The sequence below is a fragment of the Apostichopus japonicus genome, chromosome 2, assembly GCF_037975245.1.
Source record: "Apostichopus japonicus isolate 1M-3 chromosome 2, ASM3797524v1, whole genome shotgun sequence".
NCBI classification, from domain to species: domain Eukaryota; kingdom Metazoa; phylum Echinodermata; class Holothuroidea; order Aspidochirotida; family Stichopodidae; genus Apostichopus; species Apostichopus japonicus.
Window position 1 is genome coordinate 30,554,788 of NC_092562.1, and position 19,673 is coordinate 30,574,460.

A 19,673-nucleotide genomic window follows, 5' to 3' on the forward strand; every position below is an offset into this window, starting at 1 on the left:
TGATTGGTAAAAGTGTTGAGTTTTGCAAGGTTCCATTCAAGTTAACACAATGTTCAAATACCCTACGGAAATATTTTTCAAAGGTCATTTTTTGTGGCTAGATCGTAAAATTTTGTGACCTAACATTGAATTAATTGATGATTTTTATTACGTATTTGAAAACTGGTAGGTTTTCATTTTCCCTTGCTGTATAATTACGAACATGGGGGTGTCCGATCTTAGCAGAGTTCCTAACTTCGCAATACTGTATATAGGCCTAGACTAGGAATAGTAATAATAGACTAGTACAAATCAGCCTTAACTTAGACCTACGCTAGGTAGGCCTAGTAACGGAGTAACGTTATATCGAACACAGAGTGGCGTACCAAAATTCATATTATTATCATTTAAATATTATCATTAAATACTTACTAAATAAATAGACTTACCGCTTTCTTCTACTGGCGAGTTGGATTTGGTAAATATGGAACGCAAATACCAATATTCTGCTGCACTGGAGCTATCTAATTGTGGAGAGTTGGGTTTGGTGTGCTTTTTACGTGACCCGCCATGCGGGATACAAAACGTCACGGGTTGTACGAGCACGTGCACAGTCTAGACGGAAATACACGCAGCCATGCAGGCTTGCACAGCAGTTCCATTTATTTTTACCCCAGACATCCAGCATATCGACAAGCGCTCGTCCAATCACAATAGGAATCAGAAATTCAACCAATGATATTGCCTTATTACTGCATGATCACCGTGTGCTTTTATCTAATTATCGTCAAGACAGGCAGTTGAATTTAAAGGTACAGGTCACGATAAAAAAATAACAACACTATGTTTACCGATGTAATGGAGCAAATGGTTACGTCTACAACGCAATACCTTTAAGTACCATGCGCTGTATTAAAAATCACCTAAAATATTGCGGAAAACGTACCAAAAGTATGTTTTCTGATCATTTTAAAATGTTATCAATAAGTAACATTTAAGTGTCATCTTGTGATGTACACTACGATGAAATTTCACATCAAACAGACATTTGGGTAAAAACTAGTAGGCATTTAAAGAGCCCTCAGACTGAAAACGATTGGTGTGAGATAATCTCCATATATGTAATATATGGAGATAAAAACAAATCTGTTACAAGTATAGCTTGACCTTAAACATTCTTCAATCTAATTATAATATTTGATGTATAATTTTCCTATAATTGTCCTAACATACATCAATATATCTAGTAAACTCACAGTAGAAGTTGAAAAACAGAAATATCATATTTTTCAGTAACTTTTCATAGATAAGAGCACTATATCGTCATATGGGTAAATACATAAACTACATACTACCATAAACCAGAGTATGAAAGTAACATACCCCTTCACACCCCCGTTCCTATTTTTATGTTACTAAGATAAATGAAGATCATTGCTGGCATGTTATCTATCAAGCAGTAAGCAGCTGCTTGTACAAGTTACCTTGATTACATGCTGTCCCAGTCCAGGGAACAGCACACCCATTGGCACAGTTAGCCTCAACTTCACTGCATGCATCCTCTCCACCAGAACAGGAGCAGTTTAGGTTGCAGAAGTCACCATAATAACCAACAGGACATGGGCCATCTGCCAGTACTAAAATTAGCAGTTATATACTTGAAGTAGTTATTAAAGTTATGGCAATCACTGGTAACACCAACAGGACAATAAGCTGGCACTAACAGAATTAGAAACAGCTATGAAATGATATTTTACCAGCTTATCAAATATTTAAACTTCTGAGACAACACATGAGGTCTTTCACATTAAGTATCATAAAATAAATTTCAATGCTTTGTGCCATATTTAGACAAAGAAATATTTAAAACTTTAATATAAGTACTATGCAATCCATGGATCATGTTGCAGATTTCATTCCAAAATTTGGGTAATATGACCACTTTCAAGTCGATGTTGTCACTATAGATATGACTCACTTAGTTTGAAATTCATGAGTCTTGAATTTTACTGACCCCATGACCTTTAAAATCTAATGTAGATACAATAACAAGCATTCAAACAGTCGATACTTCGTCATGGTAACAACAAACTTCAGCTAATTTGTATTTTGGCACATCTCCATATCAAGCTAAATTTAAATTACAGCATTAGGCATCAACTTGAGTCTAAGCTATTTCCTTGACTTGACAATAAGTCAACTAAACATTTTAGGTCATTGCCGTACCAGGGAGTTAGAATATTTTGGCTCGTAGCACTACAGTAGTACTAAAGAATTAGACAAACTACCTCTGTAGCCACAAAAGCAGCAGCTTTTTCTATGTTCAAATGTATTGTTTAAGTAGCAGAATTTGGGTTTTGGTGAGTTGCTTCTAAAATAATTTTAAAATAATTCTAAAATAATTTTACTTGTCACAGTCTTGTAAAACTTCTAACTGGTCGAAAGGTGTCTGCAATAATACATGTATAGGATGGTGACTTCGAAGTTCGGCCACTTAAGACTTAAAACACCCCAAAACTAAATCTTCTGGTATAATTCACCAGAAAATATACTTCATATGGTGGGAGAATTGTGTTATAGTACGATACACGGCCAAACTTTCTTTCCTGCAAACTGTTTTCACGTTGTTTTCCAAGAAGATTCTTCGTGATTGTGGAACTGGTATTTCTTTGCTAGAGTATTGCGAAGTTCGGACGCGCAACCCACAGTGTGGCGCTGGTGATAAAATTGGTGGCGCAGTTGCTCTTTCAGTAATTATAACAGACTTCATAGATCTTCGTCATTTTGTTGACAAATATGTAAGTAATTTCTTGCACACGGGTCATTTTGGAGAGAAAATAACTGTAGCTTCGTACTTTTTGGTGAAATTTGGCTCTTCCTGTAGTTTTTCATGGTGAAATCGTGTGTTTCTTAAGGGTGGCCGATCTTCGCAGTATGCCGAACTTCGCACTACTGACTATACTACACTGTTCTGCACAGCCTGCAGTTGTTTTATGTGTATGAAGTTAATGTATATTGTCTTGTTGCCAGAACTTCTGATCAGCTATTGATTATACTTTATTAAAGTGAGAGATGTGTGTGTTCAAGGGATAATCTGTGCTCATTATAAACTCACTACAGTTACCAACATATAGCACTAATGACATAATGAAAATACTTACATTGACAGTTTGTTCCTCTCCAGCCATCCTCGCATTGGTTATCTTCACACACACCAGTGTCTAAAGCACAGAGAGAGTTATTAGCACAATGACACTCCTGTTTACAGTTAGCACCAAACTTCCCTGCTTCACACTCTGGAAAGAATTGAAGAAGGTAAAATGTACAAAGTGAGAGAATGTGTACTATCAATGAAAGTCAACAAACTTCCTACAATTAGGTACAGTACCTAGTCATAAAAGTGACATTTCTTCCAATTTTACAGAATTGATAATTGGATGATCTCCCTTATTTGAAATATCAGGAAGCTCTCTCTACCAAAAACAGACAGGCACAAATGGGCCATTCTCGGTCACGTGTGTGACCGAAAAATGGGGAGATTTGCACTTTACCACTAAGTAACTACTTTTAGGTAAAGAAAGTTAGGTTGATTGTAGTACTTAAGTATGCACTAGGGGACTCTTTCACAAAACCATATAGCTTAGCCAAATTCAGAACATTCATGTGCTGGCAGAGGTCATATAAAGGTCGGTCACGTGTGTGACGTGAAATGAAACTGGCTTTTGCACAAAAAAACATTGGCAAATTCCTCAGTTTCTAACAGGGCTGGATAACCCTAATTTCTCATGTTTCTACCTTAATGTGTTTCCATTCTAACAAGACATTTCACCTAAATATTTCACTGCTTAAAATTAGCATAATACTACATAAGCTTAAAAAATCCGGTCACGTGTGTGACATTGTTGGGTCACGTGTGTGACATTCTGAATTTTCAGTCCAAAATATGCAATTTTTGCAGTGCAAATGTGACTCTAGTAATGACCAAAGAACAGCACTGATGTTGATATTCCATAGGAATTACTTTAAAACAGTTTTACTGCCATTACTTGGAGGGTCACGTGTGTGACATTTTCTGGTCACGTGTGTGACATTCTGCATTTCAATGGATAAATGTCACACACGTGACCATCGGTCACGTGTGTGACGACTAATAAGAGGCTATTATTAATCGTAGGAATAATTATTTGACTGGATATTTTGCAGAACTAACAGTCTGTACCAAGAACGGTTGCATATCAAGTGTGGACATCATAAGGCATGTCAGTTACTTTTTACGAAAACTTTTGTGTTATTTTGGTCACGTGTGACATCAAAATTATGCTAATTAGCACCCATTATTAATGAAGAATTTAAGATCAGGAACCTCTGCTTTAGGAATGAAATAAATGAACCCATGTATAACTGCCTCCATGTGACAGTTGATAACTGAATATTATTTCTAGATACTCATGTAGAAGAAACATATATACAGTTATAAACAACAAATTTTGGCTACAACTTACACTAATGAAAATTTATGCAAATTAGTATGTTATGGTTGTAATTTTAATGAAAAAATATGAAACAGAAAACTTGAGGAATCCCACTAAAACAAAAAGTATAGCATTAGGTCCTGCTGAACACTTTAATTTTTTCATGCCAGTTTCATTTTCCAGAGAATGGCCCAAATGGAGTCTATTGAATGATGACACCACTAACATCATTGAAACTATTTTCAGCATTTAAAGATAAATGGGACGTATAGCTCTTTGCCGTTTTACGACTCGTTAAAAATTCAGATAAAAAAGGATGATAAAAATGCAATGTTATCATTTAAAAATATCAATGTAATATCTTCCTTTTGGTAAGCTTCTTCAAATTAAAAATAAAGAGCAACTTCACTGTCAGAACCAAAATATCAGTTTATTTATTACTATGTTTCAACAACAAAGAAACCAAATCAGAAAGACAAACTTAGTGTATAAATTAAGTAATATGGCATGTATGTTCATATCAACACATACAGCTTACCAGATAACCTCACTTGATGTTCATAAGCCTAGAGTGCTGTTAACAACACTTTTGAGCAGCTCACACGTTTTACTAATACGATTAACATTAATATTTCCAAATCGAAACATAAATCAGGAAAATAATTTAAACATGATACAAAGAAAGGAAGACCTCATCCTAATAGAGTCTGTATCTACATCCTTTCATTTTAATACTCTAAACAATTGTATTGCATGGTGACTATTCTAATAGACTCAACAGCCTGTTTGTTATACTTTCTTATAAACAAAGTATTGTTGATACCTTCTGTACAGTTTAGTCCTTTATAGCCAGCAGGACAGAAACAGCCAAGAGGATCAGGATAACAGATGATTGCACCCTGACATCCATCAGCATGCTCATCACCAGAATCATCACATTTATACTCAGCATTCTGACCAAAGACATTCCTGCCATGAACTGGTGATGAAAACATGATCTAACAGGATTAATATTGATCAAGCTATAACCTTGGCAAGAGTCAGCTAACACAATCTGACCAAAGACATGCAGACTGTTGATGATCTTCATTGGCTCCCTATCAGCTACAGAATCCAGTATGAACTTAACTTCTTCTCACCTTTTGTGCTCATCATCAGGAACGGCCTGTGTACCTGTCACAACTTCTCTTGCCATAAACTCCAACTCGCACACTTTGTTCCTTCAACAAACTGTATCTAACTGTTCCTATTAACCCCGATTGAAGACCTATGGTTACAGAAGCTTCGAATACTCTGGGTCTTACATATCTCTGGAACAAGTTACCAGATCACATTCGAACATGCTATAAACTTTCTACTTTCGAAAGTCTACTTAAGACCCATTTTTTCACTTGTTCTTTTGTAAATTAATTTACTTTCTTTGTAAAGCGCTTTGAGCAGTGAGTTTTGTTTACCGATTTGGCACTTTATAAGTCTCATTTATTATTATTATTATTATGATAAAAACATGATAAAATTGTAATGGTGGAAGTTTCTATGTTCTGTAATGGTTGTACCACAAAATGTTGAAGATAAGCTCACAGGACAGCTCATGGCTCAATCTCATGACTTTTCTGCAATGAACAACTGACAAACAGTTGAGTATAAAATGTTAAGGGACATCTCTAGAAGCAAACTTTTGACAAGATTTCTGTGAAGGATTACCAGATCAGTCACACAATCTGACCAGAGACATTTTACCATGAATAGCTTGTGTAGTGGAGTGAAAATTTGTGTACATATCTTTGTTCGATGCACCTGTATAGTGTGATTTCAACTTTGGCAAGTTGAAAGTTTGTAACCAAGGGCTTTCATTGTTCAGCCATGTGGTTTAAGCTGTTTTTGTGAAAATTAAGCATGGCTTGGTCGGTTCTCTTCAGCTGTTCATCCTGAGAGATTCTTGCTGCTGGAGTCCCCTGCAGCTGGTCTGTCCTCATTAACTCCTTACTTTCTGTCTTTTTTGTGTAAATTTGGGTCATTTACTGCTCAGGATATTGTATTATGACCTTTACTCTATGGTGACGAGATGAAGTGCTGTTAGAAGCATTGATGTATTATGCTTTTACTGCTTCAGGCTCAGATAAGATTTTATCTAAGATGGTGGCCAACCAGTGGGCCTATGGTTTACTGTCGTGGAAAGCCAATCCAAGCTAGCAGGACGAGATGTCTGAGAGCATAATGCTTTTAATTTCTCACTCTGCAAGCATTAATGTAGCTATCATGCAAGAATATCTTCCCAGTTAACTGAGTAAGATAGAATACTTCACTAGTTGAGCATAAATTGATTTGTTATTGTTTTGCTGTGTCTCCATGAGTTGTGTAAGTTGACCTTGTTTTTAGTCATGTCGAGCGTTAATAGGACAAGAGCTTACAGATTGTCGTTTCTTGGTCATGTGTTGAAGGACTAGAGAAATATATTTTGAACACTGTCAATTATTATGCACTATTATCTATAGGAATGAGGTGTATTGTGTTGAAGTAATAGTTATTTATCTTGTTTGTGCTGTATGCAGCACAGCCAAGAACAATAGCTTTGCTTATTTGTATTGTATTTTGTATTTCTTTCTGTGCATTTCACATTATCATATTATTGTGTATGCATTGGTTTTTGTCAATGACATGGCCATGGTATTTAGTCAGGACAGGGCAAGCTTAAGCTAGTGCAGGGCCTGTAGTGTTCAGCTAAGGCTTGTTCCATTTTCATTTTCATCTTTGTGCAGTGGCTATGACTTCAGTTTCTAATATTAATGCATTGTTTATCATATAGATACCACACTCCCATTAATTACTGTGTTAAAATACTAACCCCAATTGAAAGTGATAATTGGTTAAAATCGCTATAAACCCTAAACACCCAGTTGCTCATAAAGTTGAAGGCAGTATGGTACTATAGTAAAAGAGCTAGTGTAGAGTCACTGAATCAGAATTGAATGCTTGCAAGCATTAAGTGCGGGGCCATTGAAAATGCGGGGCCCATGTATTATATGGGTAGGCTATATTGTTTTCTGCGGGACGAGTTGTCATGTTTGGACTTATCCATATGTTTACTTTATGTATTCCTGTGTTATCCTTTATTTGATAAAGTTTGATTGTTCAGTATATTGTAAGCTGAATAAATGCTTTTTTTGTTATACATTGACTGTATTAACTTTTGATTAACTGTAATAGTACTGCATCATTTGAAAATGCGCCCTTTAATACCACTGTCATAACATTTACCTTCCTCTGACATTTTAAAGACCAACTATGGAGACTTTTCGATGAACATAAAATCCCACCATTTTGCATGTATGTAATCCTTAACTCACTCCAATTACATCAATCTGTAATTAACTCTACCAATTTCGGACGATACATACGTGAAAAATGGGAAGAAAAGTCAGTTTTATAGGAAACCTATTTCAGACATTCCTGAAACATTCCTAAGACGACCATGTGTCATCATCTTTGGTAAACCGCACTCACAACAATACTTTTAGTGTGTAAAGTTGTATACTTGAGCTGCCAAAAACATCAACGATATTACTCCTTTTTTCCCCCAATGCCACAATTCTGCGTTGTTAGAGGTTACCTCAGCCAACAAAAAGCATCTTTTTTAGCTTTCCGAGTAGAAGAACCGACGTAAAATGCCGTAGACTTTGGATCAATTTTGTGAGATCCACACGGAAAGATTTTCAGCACCTGGAGTATCTCATGCCCATGAGTCCACATGCATGACCCTGCCTCTGTGTATGCTGCAAATGTCTCATTCTGTGAAACTTATATACTTTCGACAGCTATGGCAGACATAGCTAATGTGAAATTGACCCTTTCAAGTCTCCTCGTAAACACGCCCTGGACGTTCTTACATGTAACATTATATCACGCAATTGACAGTATACCTATTTACTGTTTGAGATGACCGTATGTAGACCGTGTATAGACCATGCCCATAGGGTAGCATTATTAGTACATGTAGTGAGTTACAACTCCTGCCGGGGTTGGCTCACAGCATGTGTAAATATATAGTCATGTTAGGATTTCATCGCATTTATCCATTTCATTTGTTGTTTTCCAGTATCGTGAGTTCGTGATACATGTTTTATATTGTCAGTTATGTTTGTTCGGGCATCTGCATGGTCCAAGGAGTGGATAAAAACGGTACTATATAGCAACCGGACGTTTTATTTTGTTAGTGACTGTCTTTTGATTGTGGAATGTTACTGTTTCAACTAGACCTAACTCTATGGAATTACACAGGGTCACGGTAGTATTTCGCCCACGGTTGAACGAGAAATGTGTATTTGGATAATCACTGCTAAATTTGGTTTATTCAACTGGATACTGTTTGTACTTTTGGAAATTAAAACAAGTACTACATTCAGCTGAAGCTTAGTCAAGTATATGCTACCCTGGTCGATTCGGGTCAGCGTCTTCTCGTAGTAGTTCGATTATGTTTAGTGTTTTTTGGTAATCTGTTGACAGTAGCCTAAACCATTTTCCTGTGAAATATCATGCATGAGGCATCTTTTAGGTCTATTCTTCTGTTCAGTTTGCGGTATCTTGCGATCATATTGTATTGTGGAATCGGCAAGCTGCTTGCATGTTCTACAGTATATTGTACCGTACGTACCTATTGATGCTCCGCTATGTAAACGATGCCTTCATTTGAGTGGAAATTTTGCAAATAAAATAACACCATTTTACTAGATTTTCTGCTTAAAATTGTCTTAAAACTAGTTGTTTACCTTCATGTGTTCTTGTTTTAAGCTAACAGCTCATCAGTTGCTTGACATTGGAAGTCAAATACAGTACAATTGTTCGCTATCTGTGTACAAACAGTACCTATTTCAGCATTTGATTTTCGCGGTATACCAAAGATGACGTCACACGGTGACCAGAGAATCCTTTGGGTCAATCTGTTTTCAGACATTCCAGAGGTACATGACATTTGACCACCCAAAATGTCCATTTTTGTGGTCGTTTTTTGATGGGTTATAGTCGGTTTTCGAAGATTATTTTTACATATGTTGATTATGGGTATGTAAACTCTCAAATTAATGGAAAATCCCCCCCCCCCCCCGAAAAAAAAGTTGTCTCCGTAGTTGGTCTTTAATAGGCTCTCGGGGTAGTTCCCAGGATATTTGAGCTGTCCACACTCAATTCCTTTGCTAGGCTTGGCAAATGGATCACATAACACACAGGCTGACGTTCCAGACTAATCACCTTGAAAAGTGAAAAAGTGGGCAGTTGGGAAAACAGGAATGGCAGTCTTTACTAAAAGGCGGATCTTCAAATGATTGACTGAGAGTGTTGCCCCTTGCGTTAAGGAAGCTTTGAATTTGCTTTGTTAGGATTTTATGTTAGCAATGTATAACATTATGCATCACAATTCAATTTAATATATTTTCAATTTTGTTCATTTAGGAGATATTGTTTATTGTGTTTTGTCTCTTGCCTTACAATGGCTTTCCTTAACTTCCAGAGCTTGGTGATCACTGTCGAGGTAGGGGTAAAGGTACCTTTTTGAGTTCCCCTGCACTGATAAGAGGTAATTTAGAATAAATGTCCACAAGATTTCTGGCAACAAATGCCAGATCAGTTACTTAATCTGACCAGAGACCATTTTCCATGAACAACTAAAAGATTATGCAAAATTCAAAAGACACTTGAGTTCCAAGTAATTATCTCTTAATGTTGATGTTATTTCCTGACACCAGCTGTTAGTGAGCTGCAGGGTGAAACAAATAAACCCCATAATCACGGTTTTTGGCAACAACTACTAAAGATATCATGATCAAAAGAAAAAACTTACTATTTTCACAATTGTTCCCACTGAATCCAGGAGGACAAAGACACAGACCAGTTAAATCTGAACAAACTCCTCCGTTAATACAAGGTTCACATGTATAAGTACAGTCAGGTGGACTCCACATGTTCTCTGGACATTCTAAAATGTAAAGGAGTGAAAAATATATCAGTAACTTTGATGAATCAATTTGCATGTTCTCTGGTCATTCTAAAATGTAAAGGAATATAATATACAGTACCGCCCAGATTAAATCGGCCGTGGCATCGTGTATCGTGACAAAATATGAGGAGACTCGAGGAGTCTATCGTGATATCGTTTCCATTACGCCTATAGCAAGTACCTAACGTGATATCGTGCGTCGCATCGTGGTCGTAATATCGTGATAGTGTGTTCATCATTTCACTGGCACTGTATACTATCGTAATGTTATCGTTATAGCATGAATCACGTTGCAGAACGATCGATCGTTTCATCGTGATTTGAAAGAATTGGGGTAGGCTTCTTCCCGCAGTAGATGAAATCATCAATTCAACGCAATGTGCAATAGATTTATTGCAAATTCTGATCAAAAAGTTTGGTTTGTCACCAAAATTAAGTGTCAATCGACATACAAGTTTCACAATCGCTAAACTAGTACGATAGGCCTAATGAACACACTGTAGGCCTACAGTACTCATCCAAACTCCTTCATACAAACCCCTTCTTTTAAAAAAAAAACAGCGGTCGCAAAATATTTTCTATTCGAACAAAACATTCGTTCTGAACTTCTTGTATGAAAGAATATCAGCCTAGTCTTTAATTGCACTAGCAAATTGTCCCAAATGTTACGATAGGGTTAATATGCATTTTAACGCTGAATATAGGCCTACAGTAGGTTTTTCACCGTCCGGGATGCATAGGGTGCATAGGGTGGCATACTTTAGCATGTTTGAACATTGTTTTCACGATCGAATTTTGCAAGATTTTCGAGAAAATTGTTTGCTTGAGGAATGTTTTTCCGCACCATATGATATGCTCAAATAAGCAGTTTCTTTTGCATAGCATCGGTAATCGATATGATCCTGATGGCAACCAGTATTGACACGCACATTAAAAATTCTACAAAATAGGTCATAACTTCTGTTAGAAGCTTTTTTTTATTTAAATGTCATAAAGTCATTCAATTGCTTTTGGCCGGACAGTTTGGTATGGTAGCAACCTTATTTTCTGAAAATACTAGATACGGTCAAGTTGATCACGAACCTCGTAGAATTTTCAAACCAGTCCAGACATGTTTGGTTTCACCAAATCCTCCATATCATGCAACAAAAGTATATTTTTTGAATATTTATGTGGTAATACTTGAATTTTTCATTTTGTTCAAACATGTGTTTAAGCATCATGTAACGTAGTTAAATACACATTCGCCCAAAATTCAATGATTAGGGGTAGACCCAGTATATTTTATGGTTTCCGGCGTGTTTACGTTCCGACAATTGTTTTTGACTCTGAAGTTCTTTTGACCAATATGTTTTCGGACCAAATTTTTTTAAGACCCATATTTTTTGGGACAAATATTTTGATGACACAAATTTGTTTTACTCTAAAATTTTTTTTGACCAATTTTTTTCGGACAAGCACTATTTGGGTCATAAAAAACTTTGGGCCCTTTTACTTTTTGTTTCGTAAAAAAAAATCGGCGCGTCCAAAAAAAATGAGTGCCCCAAACAAATCAGGTCAGAAAAATTGTGGGTCCAAAAAAGTTGATTCCACAAAAAACAAATTGGGGCCAAATAAAATTGAGTCCCCCCAAAAAAAATTAGGCCGGAAAAAATTTGGGTCCAAAGAAAATGAGTCCCCCAAAAAAATTGGGTCCGAAAAAAATTGAGTCCCCCCAAATAAATAGTTACTGAGACAAAATTTGGGTCAAACAAAATTGATTCTACAAAGAAAATTTGGGTCCAAAAAAATTGAGTCCCCCCAAAAAAAATTAGGCCGGAAAAAATTTGGGTCAAAAAAAAAGATGAGTCCCCAAAAAAATTGGGTCCGAAAAAATTGAATCCCCCCAAAAAATTAGTCGGACAGAATTTGGGTCTAACAAAATTGAGACCCCCCCAGAAAAAACATTGGGTTCAAAAAATGAGAGTCCAAAAAACTTGTCGGAACTTAAAGAGACGTCGGAATATAGAGACGACGGAACATAGAGACGTTGGAACATAGGGTATGTAACCCTTCTTAATACATTGAGAAATTACTAGTCAAAAATATTTTCTGAAGAAAAACCGTACGATATATATTTCACAAATATTGATGCTTAGATAAGTGCTTCCTCACAATCAACGAGCCGCCCCGAAATTCACTCGGCTTACGTAAAACTTCTATATATATAACACGTAGAAAAAAAACAAGTTTTTACACACATAATTCCCATTGACATTGTTTACGGAACATAAGTAGGTCAACGACATTCGAACTTGGCAACTTGCCCAAGTTCATTGCACCGTGGGAACGACACAACAAATTGTACATTTTCCCGCCATCTGGACGCCCGAGTGTAACTTTTGATGTAATATGCAAATTATTAATGGTACTGTGCGGTTAAAACTTAACCTATTGCGACACATACAAATTTTGGGAAGTTGTTGTAGATGTTACTTTTGTATCATATGTAAAGTACTGTATGGTACTATAATTTATAAAAGACGCTTTTCCTCAGGTGGTAGGGAAAAGGGGTGTTTCGGTGAACTCGATCTCTTTGTATAGTATTTGGATACTTAAAATGACCATGTACTGTACATGCAGTTTCAATTCTATTTAGTAAGCTGTACTTCGCATTTTTATCCTTTGTGGATCTTTATTGGAATAAATACGAAATGTATTTTTTTGACGCCAGTATTTAACGGTAAGCATTTTTTAAATTGTTGACTGAGCTTCAAAATCCATTTTCTAAAAAGTTGGTTTTCATGAAGGTTTTATAAAATATAGCTAGGGTAGGAAAATATTAATTAACCACATTAAAGAAAGTTTTTCCATTATCCAAATAAAATACATGTTTCTTGTACTGAGATCTGAAAAAAAAACAGACTGACGTTTTTCTTCATTTCATGCGCTAATACTAGTTTGGAATATGTGGCAACCTTAACAAAATAATTTTTAAGGTTAGTTAGATTTCTTGAATCCGAATAGAGACTCGGGAATCAGGAAAAGGAAGGCCCCTTGCGCGGACAATAAAGATGTTTTGTTTTTAACCGGCCCTGCTTCAAAGTTGTTGGGTGGAATTTTTTTCCTTTTCATTCTGTTGGAACCAGTGGTGTAGGAAGGTACTTTTGAGTGGGGGGGCTGAAGACTGATGGACTGCCCGGGGGAGGGGTCTGAAATTTTTTGCATTTCCAGGTGGCCTCAGATGCAATTTGGTGCAATATAGCACACTTCAACACCCACTCCATTTGTAAACTTAATTTTGTATTTTCACCTGGCCTTAGATGCAATTTGGTGCTCCAAATGAGATTTTTTTTCTCATTTGGAAATGAAAAAGGGGTTTCCTGACTTGCGAAGCGGGGGAGCGGAATGATACTTCCGCCCCTCCACATTTTTCACTGGGGGGCTGGCGCCCCCCAGCCCCCCCCAGTTCCTACGCCCTTGGTTGGAACCAACGATAAATTATGTAAAAACTTAACACAAGAAAGGCTTAGTAGTACTTTATTATTCTTCAAAATGTTGCCAACTATTCAAAGTAACGTGGAACATAAAATCTACAACTAACACCAGTAACAGAAAAGGCGTGTACGTAACGTTACTGTTGTTAAATAAAAAGTTAAACATGTAAAGTTGTGAGCTGACTTCAAAAAGTTTTCAAGGCGGAACTCCTGTAAAGATCGATTTTCGCACAGTAGAGTAGGAACTTCCTGATACACGATATTACGACCTAACGCAATAGCGTGAATAATAAAATTCAAAGCCCAAACGAAGTTACGAATCGTGACACACTCGGCTTGAAATCACGATCTCACGATATAACGTGTTAGCATGAATGTAGCAGTCATGTTTGCTATCGTGAAGGCTTGGTATCACGATATAGCGTGTGATCGTGGTATATCGTTATATCGTTGTAGCGTGTACAAAAAATTTACAGTAGTCAGGTTTCACGATAGAAAACGATAGAAAAAGATAAGGGCATCACGATACACGATGCCACGGCCGATTTAATCTGGGCGGTACTGTAACATTGATGAATCAAAATATGAGTATATTATTTCTTCTCTCATATAGCATGTTCGAGATTATTCTAAATGGCTATGCATAAACAAAAAAAGGACGGTGCAGCACCTTCAGGTGGTTTTCCTGAATTACGTCTTAAAAAGCGACATCTTCGGCAATAAACTCTACATTTCTACAGAGCGTTAATTTGTCTGGTGTTCGTAGTAATGATAATGTGTAATGGGTACAGCAACGAACGCCGAAAGGGACAGATATGCAACCAACACATGGCTCCCTGTGGGATGCACTACACTCCCCTGCTGAACTAAGTTTGTCCCCAAACTACTTAGGAAATAAAACTTCAACAAAATTAAAACAAGATAGTAAAAATTAAACTGGTCGTCAACCCTTATGGAAACGAGAACATGGAGCACTGTTTCACAACGAATGCCGTAAAACAACTGCACTAAGCTACCAACTAGTGAGCTGAACATGAAAGTAAAAAACTCAAGTTTGAATTGCCACGGTACACAACAATATAATAAGCAGTTCAATACGATGCAAGGTGAACTATCAACATGAAATTAAAAGTATTGATAATACGGATGATAACTAATGCTGCCATAACGCAACACAACTTACGACTTCAAAACAATAGGATATCTAGTCAGCAATACCAACAACAATAAGGAAATATTGAATAAAACTATCCTTTCTTAACACTTAACAGATTTAGGGACGTTGTACGGATTTGTATGTTGTCCCCGGTTCACTCTATGGCTACCACGCAGTCGTGGCTGCTCGTCATCGGATGAATAGAGAGAAGAATCATCAGAACTGTCACTAAGGTATGATGTTGGAACCGTCAGTCGAGGCAAGGACATATCCCTAGCGACTGTGTTGTCAGGAAGATTTCCATGGAGTAGCGGAACTGGTAGACTGGGTGATGGGCAAGGACGTATTTCCCTCCTGTGAATCGTTTTGTTTGGACCAGAGCCATCGGCGAGCTGAATTACATACACAGAGTTGTCGTTTGGACGGGAGAGAACCTTATAAACGCCAGCTCCCCACTCATCTGCAATCTTGTGCCTTCCCCGGGGGTGGCTTTTTGTGTAGACGTTGGTACCAACTTTCAGTGGCTTTTCCTCAGCACGTTTGTCAAAGTGTCTTTTACGTGCTGCAGCTTGATGTTTTAGCGTCTGCCCTGCTTTCTTGTGGGCCATCTGGAGAGCTTCATTACGTTCAAAAATCCACTCATCCACTGAATCTGCGGTTTGAGAATGTGGTTGATTCAACAAGAAATCTACAGGTAAAACAGGTTCCCTGCCATACATCAAATAAAACGGTAAAAACCCAGTTGATCGAGGCATGAGGAGTACAGTTGTAGGCATACAAAACTTCCGGAGATCCTTAAGTGCCCTGGACGACATTCTGCCACCGTCCTTTATCTCATTGATGCCTTATTTGTTCTGCATGCATCCCACTTATGACACCATTTAGAGGATACGCAGGAATAAATAGGCAGGAGAGAGTGCTAATTTCTACCACCGCTTGTTCTGGTGGCCAGTGGGTATATTATTTCTTCTCTCATATAGCATGTTCGAGATTATACTAAATGGCTACATAAACAAAAAAAGGACGGTGCAGCACCTTCAGGTGGTTTTCCTGAATTACGTCTTAAAAAGCGACATCTTCGGCAATGAACTCTACATTTCTACAGAGCGTTAATTTGTCTGGTGTTCGTAGTAATGATAATGTGTAATGGGTACAGCAACGAACGCCGAAATTTAGGGACAGATGTGCACCAACACATGACTCCCTGTGCGATGCACTACATATGCATAGACCTTACTAACATTACCGGTAAATGCTTTGAAGTTGTCTAGCCTCAAATTAGACATCAGCAGTACAACAGTGACTAGCAAGATCATTCGCTCATCCCTTTGAAGGGTTTGTGAAGTGGTATGGATTGGGTTTGAAATTTGAATACAGTATTCTATATATGTGCCATAACTGAACGTCCTGCCGCAGTGGTGTACGGAGTGGTACGTACCAAATTACGTATTACTCCGTACACCACTGCGCCAGGACATTCAATTATCGCACATAATTAGTATACTGTATTCAAATTTCAAATAAAGAACATGTGGCAACGGCAGACCACAGGGACATGTTAACAGCTAATATGACCTATTCACAACTGTGCAGTATATTAATCTTGCGAGCTGACTTATTCAAAACTCTTTCGTTCTTAACTTTGAACACGTCCTGTTCTTAATTGATAATCCTCCTTGCAGACTTAAATATCAATAATTGCCATTGCGTTCTTAAATGTGAATAGGCCCTACAAAGCAGTGGCGGAGCGTCCATATAGTCAGGGGTGGGCGAATGCAAATGTACTGCTGGCACCCTTTTCAGCTTTTTACGACTTTTTACTTATTCGCGATTATTGACTTTTTTATTGTGCTCCGCATCTAAATATTGACATTTGTCACATTTTCTTGCTGTAATTTTCTGACAAAATGCTCTAACAGCTATTTATTCTTCGTTTATCTGCAAACTACCAAGGCCCGGAAAGGGTCATTTCCAGTGATCTAGGGAGTAGCTTTACTCAAAAAAATTCTGTACGCTCCTCGCCAACCTGTGGTGGCGCTCCACTTAGATAGTGTCAAAAGCGCCCCTACAGACAATTCTCGCCCCCTCTGACCAATACCCCTAGCTCCGCCACTGCTACAAAGCAGTACTTGGGGTAGTTTATGCTATCAAGTAACAACTTATTAATGCTCAGTGAACTTGAGGACTGTCTTTCTATGGGTAGGTTTGATCAACATGCCTGAAATACTTTACATAATGTACTTTTGTGGTGGTTGCACAGTAGTCAGTGGTGGTATATTGTTCAGTTCTATACCAGCACTATACAAAAAAAGGAATATACAAAAAAAGTCAGCATCACCTATCTACTGAATAGGATTTGTGTATATATACTGGCAAGAATCCATTCAACGCTTTTCTAAATCAAATTGTTTTGCAAAACCTTTGACAGTGAGAACTTCCATGCAACTGTGCAAATTCCCACCCTTTATTCACTTAAGCTGTTATTTATTATTAATTGGCAAGATATTTATTTGATGAAATACGTACAGTACCATGCATGGCTCTGTCTTTACAAAGCTTCTGTTACACATGGCTGCCTTTTTCACTTCTTTGAATGAAATCAATATAGGAACTATATGATATCTAGTATGACTCATGGCAGCATTGTCTGTTCAAAATTTATATGTGTTTGTACCAAATGTAAATAGTTACTTAATTCTGCTTATTAAAAAATTTACTGGAATTAAATTGTTATTCACATTAAACCTTTTTATTTCTGTAATATTAAAGCATCCATATTCATTATGCACCAGGTTAACTACTATAAGCAAGAGCAGGATTTGATCTCTTCTTCTTAATTTACCTTGCACTACCGGGGTAGAGCCTACAGATACATTTTTGCTTTGATTTCTGCACCATTGTCTTCAAGATATTAAATATTAAAGGGAGATTTTAGTGACTGCAAATTTAAGACCTAAGATATCTGAAACCTGTAGAAAGGTAAAACTAAGGTAAGGGAGCAGGAGGGACATGTCCACATACCTACTGTACCTGAACTACAGTAGGGCATTTTATATTGTGTAAATTTGTTAAATATAACTAAACTGTTCCTGTTAGCCACATAAAACACACATGCAGGCACACATGTGGTCCCAGAGTTTACCCGCTCATATGAACATACGAGCTCTTAGCTCTCATTATAAATAGGTGGTTAATTGTTCAAGAAAGGGCTGGTACTGTTGAGTAGTGATGAAATGACATCGCATATTAGGTATACTTTATATTTATATGCAAATGCTCCTAATTTGAATGTTATGTAATTATATGTTGACAGAAGGGTTTCATTAACTCAAGAGCAGAACATATTTGGTTCTTAAGCTAGAAGTTAGTGTTAGAGTAACCTCTAGCTATGTATGTAGTTGAGTTGCAGTAGTTGAGAAGGGAGCAAGAGCGCAGTGCTAAAACGTTCCAATGTGTAGTAAGGTAGATGGGAAAGTGCAGATGTGGAGTGGGAGACAGCTAAAAGAGCCTTTGTTGTTTGTAAACAAAGGCTGTCGGGGAATGACATCATTTGAAGCTTGGACAGATGAGAAACCAAATATTGACCACCTTTGAATATTTGAGTGTATCCCATATGCTCATGTAGCCAAAGATGAGCGACAGAAACTCCACTCAAAGGCAAGGATGTGTATTCTCCTGGGCTATGGAACAGAAACAAAGGGATATTGGCTGTATGATCCTCAACTAACAGTCTTTCATAGTTAAGATGTTCTGTTCAAGGAATTAAGCTATTGGGTCGAGAAGGAGCCTGATGAGCAAGAAGAAAAACAGTACATGGGCCATTCTCTGGAAAATGAAACTGGCATGAAAAAATTAAAGTGTTCATCAGGACCAAATGCTATACTTTTTGTTTTAGAGGGATTCCTCAAGTTTTCTGTTTCATATTTTTTTCATTAAAATTACAACCATAACATACTAATTTGCATAAATTTGCATTATTGTAAGTTGTAGCCAAAATTTGTAGTTTATAACTGTATATTTGTTTTTTCTACATGAATATCTAGAAATAATATTTCAGTTATCAACTATCACATGGAGGCAGTTATACATGGGTTAATTTATTTCATTCCTAAAGCAGAGGTTCCTGATCTTAAATTCTTCGTTAATAATGGGTGCTAATTAGCATAATTTTGATGTCACACACGTGACCAAAATAACGCAAAAGTTTTCATAAAAAGTAACTGATGTGCCATATGATGTCCACACTTGATATGCTACCGTTCTTGATAAAGACTGTTAGTTCTGCAAAATATCCAGTGAAATAATTATTCCTACGATTAATTAATAGCCTCTTATTAGTCGTCACACACGTGACCGATGGTCACGTGTGTGACATTTATCCATTGAAATGCAGAATGTCACACACGTGACCAAAAAATGTCACACACGTGACCCTCCAAATCATGGCAGTAAAACTGTTTTAAAGTAATTCCTATGGAATATCAACATCAGTGCTGTTCTTTGGTCATTACTAGAGTCACATTTGCACTGCAAAAATTGGAAACTACGGACTGAAAATTCAGAATGTCACACACGTGACCCAACAATGTCACACACGTGAC

The 19,673-nt window shown here is 37.2% G+C and overlaps 2 protein-coding genes across 6 annotated transcripts in view; one reads left to right on the forward strand and one right to left on the reverse strand.

Annotated features, from left to right (window-relative positions):
* Positions 1 to 19,673, reverse strand: part of LOC139956014 (uncharacterized) — a 183,547-nt gene that overhangs the window by 109,635 nt on the left and 54,239 nt on the right. For 4 of the 5 annotated variants that reach the window (XM_071955177.1, XM_071955180.1, XM_071955181.1 and 1 more), the window contains exons 4-7: positions 10,285 to 10,419; positions 5,275 to 5,430; positions 3,141 to 3,275; positions 1,464 to 1,616 (exon numbers count right to left, since the gene is read on the reverse strand). In XM_071955177.1, the coding sequence (XP_071811278.1) occupies positions 1,464 to 1,616; positions 3,141 to 3,275; positions 5,275 to 5,430; positions 10,285 to 10,419 (579 nt within the window). The remainder of the gene's footprint in view (positions 1 to 1,463; positions 1,617 to 3,140; positions 3,276 to 5,274; positions 5,431 to 10,284; positions 10,420 to 19,673) is intronic. The other variant, XM_071955178.1, reaches the window with a different exon arrangement.
* Positions 1 to 19,673, forward strand: part of LOC139956110 (uncharacterized) — a 100,970-nt gene that overhangs the window by 60,238 nt on the left and 21,059 nt on the right. The window lies entirely within an intron of this gene.